Source organism: Balaenoptera ricei, chromosome 4 (assembly GCF_028023285.1).
Source record: "Balaenoptera ricei isolate mBalRic1 chromosome 4, mBalRic1.hap2, whole genome shotgun sequence".
In the NCBI taxonomy this organism is placed as follows: domain Eukaryota; kingdom Metazoa; phylum Chordata; class Mammalia; order Artiodactyla; family Balaenopteridae; genus Balaenoptera; species Balaenoptera ricei.
Genome location: NC_082642.1, coordinates 29,888,967 through 29,901,516, shown reverse-complemented (window position 1 = coordinate 29,901,516; position 12,550 = coordinate 29,888,967). Strand labels below are relative to the sequence as shown.

Sequence of the window (12,550 nt, the reverse complement as noted above, 5' to 3'; positions counted from 1 at the left end):
GTAAACAGGGCTGCAGAATGTTTCTGCTAAACAAACATAGTCATAGCAAAAACACAATCTCCTTTATCCCAGGAGTGTTAAGAAATATGTGGTTTTGTGGATTATGCTTTTTCCTCTGTTTTCTTTCCTTTCTTTTTCAACTCCTGGAATAATGGTTTATTTATTTATACGGAGTTATTTTCTGAAAGAAAAAAACCCCACTTATTTCAAAACAAAACCTTTGGACTCTCATGTTACCCACAATACCTTTCTAACAGTACTTTCTGTGTTTTGATTTAAAAAAAAGCCTCTTATTGGTAATTGAATGAGGGAAAAAAAGATTTTCAAGGGATTTGAAATATAGTTATGTGGTTCTAACCTCTTTGTTCATGTCTACATCAGTATAGAAAAGGGAGGGATTTGGGATTAACATATACACACTACTATCTATAAAATCGGTAACCAACAAGGACCTACTGTATGGCACAAGGAACTATACTTAATACTTTGTAATAACCTAAAAGGGAAAAGAATCTGAAAAAGAATATACATATATGTATGTATAACTACATCACTTTGCTGTACACCTGAAACTAACACAACATTGTAAATCAACTGACTTCAGTTTTTAAAAAATGTGATATATACATACAATGGACTATTATTCAGCCTTAAAAAAGAAAGAAATCCTGACGCATGCTGCAACATAGACGAACTTTGAAGAAATTATGCTAAGTGAAATAAGCCAGTCACAAAAGGACAAATATATGATTTCCCTGGGATGAGGTACCTCCAGTAGTCAAATTCATGGAGACAGAAAGTAGAAAGGAAATAGAGGCATGTGTCAAATACCTGCGGACATGTCCTTGAAGACTTGGTTAAGTCGTGATGATGTGGGAATGAGCACACTGGTAAGCTGGTCATTGCCTGACTGGCAGTCACACCATCCCTTGGCAGTGCCACCATCAGGGATGGCAAGGGCGTGGGGCATCCATCCTCCCACGTTTATCAAATGCCCCAGCCAGATACTGCGACCTACCAGGTCTTGGCTTTGGGCCATACGGGGTTGAAAATAAAATAGGACTTACTTGCCAAATCTAAAGATTAGGAGAGTTTCTATGAGGATCAAGATTTCTGACTTCTTGAAGGTAAGAATTAGACGTTCTGGCACCAATGGGCCCACGTGCCCATTGGCAGTAACCAGGCTAGAAGGACAAGATGCCACCCCCTTGGGGAGGTGGGCCCTCCGTGTTCACTGCTCATCCCCTGGCTCTGTCTCTTGCTTACTTTATCAGTCTGGGCCCTGGGGCCCCAGTTCCTGGCCTTGGGATCCATCCCAGACCTGCTACAGGTCATAGGATGAGACCCAGCCCCTGCCAGGCTGGAGAACCGGGCTTTGCACAGCAGCAGCATGAGTCCCCGTATGGGAAGAAGACAGCTCCCTGAGCGGGAGCACGGGGATGTCCAGCCTGGACCCCGGCTTGCAGGCTGATTGCTGTGAACCAAGTGTGTGGAACAAGACAGTTTAGAAAGTGGAGAGAAAAGTGTGACCTTCAAATGGGTGTTGGGCCCTAATGGTGACACTTCCTCAGACTGGAGGGTAACACTGGCCCATCAGTGCCCTCATCTTCAGTGCTGACTTTTATCCTGCTGCACCAGCAGCAGATTCTTTTCCTGCCTCTCTCTCCGTCTCTCTACCCACCCGAACATGTGGTTGTTCCTTATTCTCATTTTGGCTCTGGTTTGGGAGGACTCTTTCAGTTCACGTTGGAAACATTTATTGTATTCTCCAATGTCACTTTTTAGTTAGAAACTTGTACCTTAGTCTCCAAATTGAAATGATAACATCATTGCGTTTTAAAGTTGGAAGCTCCTTTTGGAATTGCCTGTCCGGGGTCTTCATTTTAAAAATGAGGGACCCAAGAGATGGGGTGGGAATTACGTGACTTGCCCAAGGTTATGTAATTTGTAAACGAAATCAGGCAAATATTGCAAAACAAAAATAGTGGAGAGGTCATTCTGATGGGTGGGGTGAGAAATAGACCAAGAGCCCACAATTGGTATGTTCATCCAAACAGATAAGTCATTCCCTTGTTTGTTTTCCTAGTAGTAATACTGGGGGATTGGTCACTTTACAAGAACCTGGGTTTCTTTTTAAGGTTAAGGTTCAAAAAGAAACATGAAATTAGGCCTTTAATCACGTTTACAGTTGGCGCTGTTTTTTTTTTTTTTTATTATAGGATAGTTGAGATTCATTTTTATTTGTTTTTTTAACCATGAAGCTCAACTTTTACAGCATGCATACCAAATATGAAAGCTATAAAGTTGCTGAGTTTTGACAGGAGATAACATTTTTAGATTTGAAGATAAAAATTTTAAAGGTATTATGTTTCATTCAGGAAGCATTTAGCTATAAAGTGGTTGATTGACTAATATTTTTAGGGCACTGATTTGGCGCGTGGAGGTGAAGGGCTGTGGATGGGGATGGGGAGGATTTAATGTCCCAGCACCGAATTGTCATCAGCCGCTGCAGCGGGCCAGTCCATCGCCACTCCCAGCACCACTGAACTCCGTTGTTCGGAGCTCCATCGATTACGCATGCATCCTTACACATGTAAGGATCCCATGTGATCCTTACAACCACTCTCTGATGGAAGACAGGCCCACGTTGTCATCTCCGTTTTATACACGGAAACTGACTGTTCACAGGCCCGGGATGGACGCCAGTGTGGAGCATAGCTGGTCCTAGAATCCCAAGTCTTCTAAACATGTCAACTGCCTTTATTCATTTTTTAAATTATAGGATCATGCATAAGAGGAAAGAAACATACAAATTATCAAAATCTTGGCACAGGTTTATTTTACTGTAGCAGAAAGAGTCTGAAATACTCGAAACATTTACAAAATACCGACCTGTAGAGGCTGATTTTAAGGTCTCATGTTTGATGACTCACAGATGCTCTTTATGTACAGTTTTATGAAAGAAGAGGGGATCTTTGTGCCGTGTGGTATTTTTAGGTCTGATGGATATTATAAAATTACCCTCCAGAAGGGCTTACACTCCTACCAAAAGTCCATTCAGTTTTTTAAATAAAACAACCAGTGTCTGTGCCACACACGCTTCTGTTGCTTCGTCATCTCCTGACAGCGCAGGAGACCTGCCCCTGGTTCCCCTGGAACAACCTACATACAGGCCCACTCCTGTCATTCGCAGGGCCCCGGACAAGAGGGCAAGAGATGTTGGGCTGGGCCGGCACTAGGGTGAGGCAAGTGAGGCAACGTCTTTTAAAAAGAGGAGATCAGTAACGGGGCTGTGCCGAGCTTGAGGCGAAAGAAAAATCAATAATACGGATGCTGTCTTTAGTAAAATTTTTGATAGTTTGTTCATTATGGACTTTGGGCATTCATGTTCACTTTTTAACATATTGCATTTAATGTTGATTCGTCCTGGTTACTGAGTTTTTGGTGCTCCTTAAATGTTGCCCCCGCAGCAGTGTCTGCCCACTCGCCTCGCCCTAGTCTCTGTGCCGCCTGGGGCCTGGGGGTGCACACAGACTGGGGGAGAAGCCTGTGCAGACCCCCGCAGTGGGCCTGGGGCTGCCACAGTGGGGACAGCCAGGGTCCTGGCTGTGTGGAGTTGGGGTGCAGGTCACAGGTGGATGTGTGCCCTTAGATCCAAAGGTTCCCTGCCCTTTGGAGGAGTGCCAAAGGGAAACCCTCTAGAAGGTAGTTCTCAGCCTCTTAATCTCCTCGAGGGCTTGTGAAGACATAGGTGGCTCCGATTCCGATTCAGTAGGTCTGGGGTGGCGCCCAAGGGTCTCCATTTCCAAGGATTTTGGGTGTTGCCTCTGCTGCTGGACGGTGGGGCAGGCTTGGAGAGGCCGCCCCTCTGGCCCGCCGGGTTGCTGTGCCTAGGAGTGTGGACGGGCTCAGCGTTCTTTCCAGACTTACCTTCAAGATTTTTTTCTACCTGGCGGCATATGTAGAATGTACTCTTCAAGGGAAAGACTGCATGCTTTCCAGCTTTCCCGGCCAGCCTTATCTTTGTCACTGTTATTCATGGCGATTTCTCCAGGATGCTGGACACTTGCTTTAGAATGAATCATTGCTGTAGATTTTTCTTCCTGTAAATTTCTTGCCTGATGTCTGGAAGTGAGGACTACAGTGGCTGATGTTAAGAGTGTTCTTAAGTACCCCTAGATTTTGTTTTTAAGTTTGTTTTAAAGTAACACAATATTTTTAAAAGTACATTAAAATTTTAAATATTTTTCACATGTAAAGAAGAAAATTAAAATGTCTCATAAACCCTCCACCCAGATGATTGCTGTATTGACGGTAATAGTATTGAAAGTACAAAATAAAGTAAAAACTACTTTCTCATCCTCACCTCCCTACTCCAGTCCCTCCAATATTGATGTTTTTGTCATTTCTTCCAGAAAAAAATTTTATTCATGTCTATCTATCCTTCTAATTTTTTTATACTAAAGTATCCTACGATAAACACTGTTAGACACCTTGTCTCTTAACTTAGTCATGGATCTTGGGCACATTTTCATCCACATGTAACACATATTAATGGTTCAGAGGATTCATCATTGGGGTGTCCCAGTGTTGAGCTAGCCCTTCAATGAAGAACTCCTTCGTTCTAGGTTTCTGCTGTTGTGATGACCCTGTAGTGAATATCTTTGTCCGTATAGCTTGAGAAACATTTAGGAGTCCAGCCATAGGCATGATACTCAGTGGCGAGGTTGCTGGACAAAGTGCAAATGCACTTTTAGGATTGAGGGAAAATACCACACGGCCCTCCAGAAAGGTTCACCACTATCAACCGCCATGAGCATGACTGTTTCTCCAACATTCTTGCCCACGATGGAGATCACAGAAGTAAAAGGAGAAAAAAAATCAATTCAAATAGCAATAAAATATAAAATAACTAGGAATAAACTTCACAAGTGTGCAGTATCTATGTGAAAAAATTTTAATATGCACTCGAGGGACCCCAAAAGAGTCTTGAATAAGCGAAAATCATGCAATGTTCTTGGATGGAAACTTGTAGCGTGATGAAAATATCCATTCTCGGGAGGTTGATGTTGTTAACTTTCTGTAAAATATTGTTTGGCTTCAATTTCCAATTCCTGTGGATTAAAAATATAATCAAATAGTGTGAGGGGGAGCAATAAATTAAGAGTTTGGGATTAACATATCCACACTACTATATATAAAATAGATAACCAACAAGGACCTACTGTACAGCACAGGGAACTATATTCAATATCTTGTAATAACCTATAATGGAAAAGAATCTGAAGAAAAATAGACATATATAGATATGTATAACTGAATCACTTTGCTGTACACCTGAAACTAACACAACATAGTAAATTAACTATACTTCAATTTAAAAAATGGTTAAAAAGAAAAAAAATCCATTCTCTCTCAGTTCAGCTATAATTTGAACATGATCTGATAAAAGTATCAACAAGATTTTTTTTTTGAGGGACAGTTTGATGAGCTGATTTTAAAGACCATTTGGAAAAACAAATAATTGAGAAGAAACAGGAAGATTCAGAAAATAAACAGGAAGATAGGAAGATTCAGGAAATAGCCTGACCAGATTTTAAAGCATAATATGAAACTAAAATTGTTAGAATAGATTAATAGATCACAGTCATAGACTTAAATATACTTAAGAATATAACATATGATAAAGGTGACATCTCAAATCAATGCAGAAAAATGGATAAACTGGGGGTGGGTGGGAAAGGTTGAATTCATATTGCATAAATTCCAAATGGAGCAAAGATTTACATGCAAAAACTGAAATATTACTACAGGAAATCACAAGAGAATTGTTTTCTATTCCAGGTCTGTCTGCTATGACATAAAACTCAGAAGCCATTGAAGGCAAGATTGATAAATTCAACTTTATTAAAAAAAATTCTTCATGGCAAAACCCATGTCATGCAAAGTCAAAAGACAATAATTTGGGAAAGATATTTACAACTGTTATTACAAATAAGAACTGAATTTTCTAATATATAAAGAGTACCTACAAATCAATAGAAAAAAGACCGATAACCCAGTAGAAAACTAGGCAAAGATTTTGAACAGTTAACAGAAAAGGCAACATAAATAGCATTTAAACATGAGATGTTTAATAAGAAAAAGTAGAAATTACATAATGAGAAATATAAATTACCACCTCACAGGGATCATTTTTTTCGCTGTGAGATTAGCCAGGGCGTGGGAAAAGAAATATCTTTGTACCTCACTGATAAACGTAAACCCTTACTGCACTGTGGAGGAGATTTGGCAGTCTCTAAAAAAATTACAATGCATTTATCTTGAGCCCAGCAATTCCACACCTAGGAATTAACTTTTTTAGGTATACTGTACATGAATGCATGTGAAATCATGTAGGAGTGATGTTTTTCATTGCAGTATAACTTATGAAAGCAAAAGTTTGAATAATCTGTGGTACCTCACACAATGGAGCACTTGTGCAGCTGTAAAAAGAATGAGGAAGAGCTCTGTGTGCTGCCATGGAATGATCTCCAAGAAAAGGATACTGTTAATTGATAAAAATGGATAAAAAGCTGGGTTGTAACATTTTCCTACCATTTGTGTAAAAAAAGTGAGATAGATATATAGACTTATTTGTGTACAGATTCAGTGGTTATTAACATATATACAAAAGAAAATGGATAATACTGATTGCCTCTAGGCAAAGAGCCTGAGGGGCGGGGGATTGGGCTGGAAGACTTGTCACTTGAATCTGTTGACTTCTGAAATCTTGTCTGCCCTTCTCAAAAAGGTTTTTTTAAACCCCAATTTTAAAATAATTCAATAGGGGGAAAACATTTATTTGTTTGGTTGTGCATAGTTCTAATGTTGAGTTAATTTGAGTGTCCTTTCAAGTATTGATTACCCTTTTATGCTTTTCAGGCAATTGCCTGTTTGTATATTTGGCCCATATTTCTTTTTTTTTTTGTTTTTGTTCTTGTTTCTGTTTTTTGCCTGTTAAAGAAATTACCCTTTTGTCTTAAGTGGCACAGAAATGTTGTTCCGGTCTGTCTTTGGACTGTGTTTTGCTGCTGCTTTTTGCCACCCGGCAATTTTACGTTTGTGTGCAGCTGTCATCGTCTTGGGATCCTCCTCCTTCTTCATTTCTTTCTTTTTTATTTTCTGAGGGGGTGGAAGTGACTTTTCCAGTGTGATCTCTGAGAAACTGGCTCTAATTTTAAGCCATCCAATCATCAGTACTTAGGGATGAGTTGGAAATTAACCAGCTGTTTTGTCGGTTTCCTTGAAGACAGTGGTTAAGATGGGAACAAGACTCATGTGACTGAGAGGCGACCTGGAGATTTTCTGCTGAGCTGAGGGGAGAGGGATGTGGATGGGGTGGGGTGGCCGGTCTGGGTGGGTCTCTGATGAGCCTCCCCTCTCTCCACTCCCAGCCGAGCTCCCACGGGCCTCGGCCGTGAGGCTGGCCTCCCTTCGTGACCTGCCCGCCCAGCTGCTGGAGCTGTACCAGCAGGGCTTCTCGCTGGTGGCCCTGCACCCCTTCGTGCAGCCAACCCATGAGCGGGAGAAGACGCCCCTCGAGCACATCTTCAGGGCCATCCTGATCAAGAAAGCCGACAGGTAAGGCCTCTGAGGGTGGGCGGTTAGCTTAGCATCATGAGGTGCCTAATATGTGTTGAATGAAGAAGGGAGGGGAAAGGATTAGGGTTTGTGGGAGTGTGTGTGTGGAGTTTGCATCTGTTCCCAGGGCCTCTGCCCTCTGACAGGTAAGGCCAAACATTAGACAACCAAAGAGTTTCATAGCGTCTTGCAACTGTCCACACCAGACGGCATAAGTAGAGAATCCACGTTACATCCTTTCCTCCTTTAATTTGCTGGATTACACTCAGCTAGAAAACTGTCTCCTTGAGCTGTACTCCCAGAAGAGAGCAGCTAGTGAAAGTATACTACTATTAATCTGCAAAGCATGGCTGGAAGACACACTTTGGTTAGAGGCTGTCTACAAACTTCATATCTTCCCCCAAACTCCAGAAATACTTGAATATTTTGAACCCATCATACTTTCTGTCAATCACTTGGGAGGAAAAACAAAATTCACTTGAATCAAGTCCTGTAATTGATTTGGTCTTGATTTTGATTTTCAGGGCTTGGATGATGTTTTTCAATATGGCTTTCCCAAGAATGCTTACTCTTATATTTTTATTGGGTCTAATTAGGAAAAGAGAGGTAGAGATTGGTTTTTCAAAAAGAGCAATATTAATTTTAAATGCTTTTTAAAAAAACGATGAAGGGGCGCAGAGGGATAAACTAGGACCTTGGGATTAACATATACATACTACTATATATCAGTATAAAATGGATAACCAACAAGGACCTACTTACTGTGTAGCACAGGGAACTAAATATTTTGTAATAACCTATAAGGGAAAAGAATCTGTAAGAGAATATACATATATATGTATATAAGTCTGAATCACTTTGCTGTACACCTGAAACTAATACAACATTTTAAATCAACTATACTCCAATAAAAATAAATGAATGAATAAATAAATAAAAACAATGAAGGTGGGATAGAAAGCACATTATGTTTCTGCTGCTCTTGTAAAAATAAAAATGGAAAGCCTGGCAAAGGAAATCAGATCTGTCTTTTGGCCAGTTATCGTGGGAGAAATGACAACATGTGCTGTATTTCAAAAAGAGAGAGAGTAGAACAACTGCCCGTCTTCCTCGCTTGCTTTGCCCGCTGAACAGACGTTTGGCTGGTGATCTCAGGAGGGACAGCTGTGGGACGTGAGGCTGTGTGACGAAGACGGACCCCTCTCTCCTGGCCAGCAGAGTTCTTCACTTCTTCACGGCTGATCGAGCTCTGGGGCGCTCAGTCCATGTTAATTTACGTTAGAATTTGAAGTGAAAGGTGGCGTCCGCCTTTGGTAACGTCCAGAATTACCATAGTTTTTTGCAGAGTGAAACTTTTCTCAATGTCTGCCTTTTTTGCACATTGGTTTCTTTATGTTGAGTGGCAGTGGGTCAATGTCTGGTCAATCACAAGAGGAAATTGTTCTGGGAACCCTAGTGGTTTTAGGTCCCACTGACACATGGGACGTATGACAATAGGTCTCATTTATTGAGCGCTCACTGTGTGCCAGGCTTTGTAAGTATCACAGCATCCTTATAATCAGCCTATGAGGTAGGTACTGCTTTTATTTCCATCTTAAAGACGAGGAAGCTGAGGCCCAGACACGGAGTTAGTTATCAAGGTGGCAGACATGGCAGCAAGCATCCTCCCCGGCAGGCTGAACTCCTGTACCTGCATCTGAGCCCTGATGTGAAGCACCTGATGTGTTCCTGCACCCATGATTCTGTGGATGACCACTTTATGAAAAGAAGTGGGAGAGTGCATATTTGATTTTTAGATAAGGTGGTAATTTCTGTACTCTACCTTTCCTCCATTTTACCACTTACCAGTCTTCAAATAAATCAGAATTTCAGAAAAGAGACAAAATAAGACCAACTTGCCATGTGCCTTCCTAGTTACCTAAGACATTCATTGGGCTCCAGTCTTTCTGTTCCGTAGGCCATTCCATTGGCCTTGGTATGTGGAGGGGACAAAAGTCCGCTCTGGTCAGGACACAGGAGTATCCCTCTGTATAATGCCACTGTAGGTGACGCTAGCACAGGACTTGCCATGAAGTCAGCAGATCATAAATGAACTTGATTCTAAATGTGAAGGTGTCTTTTTTCCCCCTGCTCTGGAGCAGCACTTCTCAAACTTTGATGTGCCTTCTTTGAATCTCCTGGGGATATTGTTCAAATGCAGAGTCTGATTCAGAAGGTCTGGGGTGGGGCCTGGTACTCTACATTTCTAACACGTTCCCAGGTGATGCCGTTGCTGGTGGTCCGCGGACCACACTTAGAGTCGCAAGGGCATAAGGACCTGTCTGCTTCTGTCTGGCTCAGTGCCTGACACTCACCAACACCACTTGACTCCCAGGGAGAGTTTTGAGCACCAGGAGAGGGGAGAAAGCACATAGGGCGCCTGATTGGAGGGCCTGTGTTCTGTGCTGCACTTGGCTCCTAGCAGGTGATGTCGTGTAAGGGGCACATCAGTAGATTTTTCTGGGCCTCCATTTTCTAGTTGGTACGATGTGGGATTTGTACTAAATGATTTGCAGGACCTGAGCCAACTCTATATTGTAGTCTGATTGGATGAAGTGGGCAAGAAAGCTTCTCTGCAGGAATAAGAAATAAACGATCCCATTTTAGGAATAGTTCATTACAAGCCAGCGGTGGAGCTGGGGCGTTCAGTAGGGGTTCTTTCCTCCCACTGAGGACAGGCCCTGAGCTAATGAACTTACTTTCCAGAAGAGAAAATGGGTCAAGCTATTAAGAAGAAGGAGGCATGGAGGGTTTTCAAGAAAGGGAAGATGACATTGTCCTTGAGTTTGAGTTCACTCTATCCAGAGTGTCTGGACCACCTGCCTGGATGATTTTAATGAACATTCCAGCTCCTTAATAAGCAGATACAGAGGAAGAATTGCTTGGATAACTTGGTGCCAGATCTTTGAAACTGGCCCCCACCCTTTTAAAGGAAGTTGCAAAAGCTTGGTAATTTGCCAAGTATGGTAATGAGAATGGTAATTTGCCATTCTCGTGACAAAAATGACCAAGAGAATTTCCCCCACTTCTGTTTAGTATTGCATTATACAATTTTAAAGTTCAGGCATTTTCTCCCCTAGCAAATGCAATAACTGTGTTTTTGCATCATGAGGAAAAGACCCCATGCTATGAAAAATAAACAAACAAAACCCAGCAGAACATTTTCTGTATCAGTAGGGAGTTGTTTGGTTTTTTTTTTTTAAGTATTGATTTTAATCTAATGTTCATAAGGCAGCCTTTAGAAGCTCACTACCTGGTCTTTTTTTTAAAAAATTATTTATTTAATTAATTTATTTTTGGCTGCGTTGGGTCTTCGTTGCTGTGCACAGGCTTGCTCTAGTTGCAGCGAGCGGGGACTACTCTCCGTTGTGGTGCGCGGGCTTCTCATTGCGGTGGCTTCTCTTTGTTGCGGAGCATGGGCTGTACGCGCCCGGGCTTCAGGAGTTGTGGCTCTAGAGCGCAGGCTCAGTAGTTGTGGCACGCAGCCTTAGTTGCTCCGCGGCATTTGGGATCTTCCCGGACCAGGGCTTGAACCCGTGTCCCCTGCATTGGCAGGTGAATTCTTAACCACTGCACCACCAGGGAAGTCCAGTAGGGAGTTTAAGTGGTAAAAAATGAAACAAAGGAAATCTTGTGTGATTAATTTTTAATATGGGCAGTTAATGGTATTTTTCACCAAGTCTGCCAAAGTTCTGACAGCTATAGATGCTGGTAAATGAAATGATTAGCTCTCAAAGAGGAGGTAAATGCCTTGGTTAATATTGTCTAAGTAGACAGTATTGAAAGAGCTGTACATAAACTTTTTAGATTACTATCAGTTTAAATCAAGTTCATTAGCAAGAATCATCATGGAATGACTACTTGAAACTTGGATATCAACCTTAATGTGTTTGAAAGGTGAACATAAAGTTTGTAGCAAATAATTAGCCTTTGGGGTCTGCAGTAAGAGCAGGAAAAAAACCCCCAGAACCATACAAGCTTGCATTCACTCACTCACTCATTGAGTCATTTGCAGACATTTAGCTTGTGCTCTTTGTAAGGTATCGTGCTAGGGACTCTACCTGGTGGAAAGGGAGAGGATGCAGGTGCAAGACTCAGCTGCCCGCGGAACCTGCCTTCCAGGTACCTGCAGTTTACCTGAGAAAATAAGACATCCCTCACGCCATGGGAGTTTGGAAAAAGGAGAAGTCACCTCCTGCTGGAAAGAAAAACTGGGAAATGTTTCAGGAGGAAACATTTCTTTCGGATAGGCGTAGGAGTAATATGTCTGAAGTGGGAAGAGTTTATTCAAGTCTCATAATGAAATGTTTTCTAGTGAATTTTGAGTAATTTGAGAGCATCATGGACAGTCTAACTGTATCATCAGTTATTCCCAAAGCACAGAGCAGCAATGTTCCTCTGAGGCCTCTGCCATTTTGATAAATGTCACTTCAATCCATGAAAAATTGCCTGATCCTTTCTTCTGAAAATTTTGATAACTGCCATTCCATTTTAAGATGGCAGGCCAAACCACACATCTGACTCAGTTGTTCTTGATCCTAAGTGTGTTCAATTGAGTCAGTCAGTGGCTTTGAAAACTGACTCAAGAATGAATAGCCGAATATGAGATATTTGGTGAGTAAGTAAAAGGGCGATTGTACTTCCTTCTCTCAGGTCTTTCTTGGGAACACAGAGTGATTTGCAACAGACAATGTAGTTGCATTCACTCTGATTTCTAAGTACATTTAAGTTGTCCTTCATTTTCTTCGGGCAGTTTTCCTTAGAACGAGTTGCCAAAGATCTTAAAACATGATGGCTAAGAGAAGTCAGTTATTAAGATGTCACTCTGATGTTTCATGAGTGTGGGTTTAATTCTAGGTCGCTTTATGGCTGTAGACATAAGTACAGA

At 41.6% G+C, this 12,550-nt stretch overlaps 1 protein-coding gene across 2 annotated transcripts in view; it reads left to right on the top strand.

The window, feature by feature from the left end:
- The window catches only part of RFTN1 (raftlin, lipid raft linker 1), a 206,540-nt gene that overhangs the window by 76,487 nt on the left and 117,503 nt on the right, over nucleotides 1–12,550 (top strand). For both annotated transcript variants that reach the window (XM_059920383.1, XM_059920384.1), the window contains exon 3: nucleotides 7,437–7,623. In XM_059920383.1, the coding sequence (XP_059776366.1) occupies nucleotides 7,437–7,623 (187 nt within the window). The remainder of the gene's footprint in view (nucleotides 1–7,436; nucleotides 7,624–12,550) is intronic.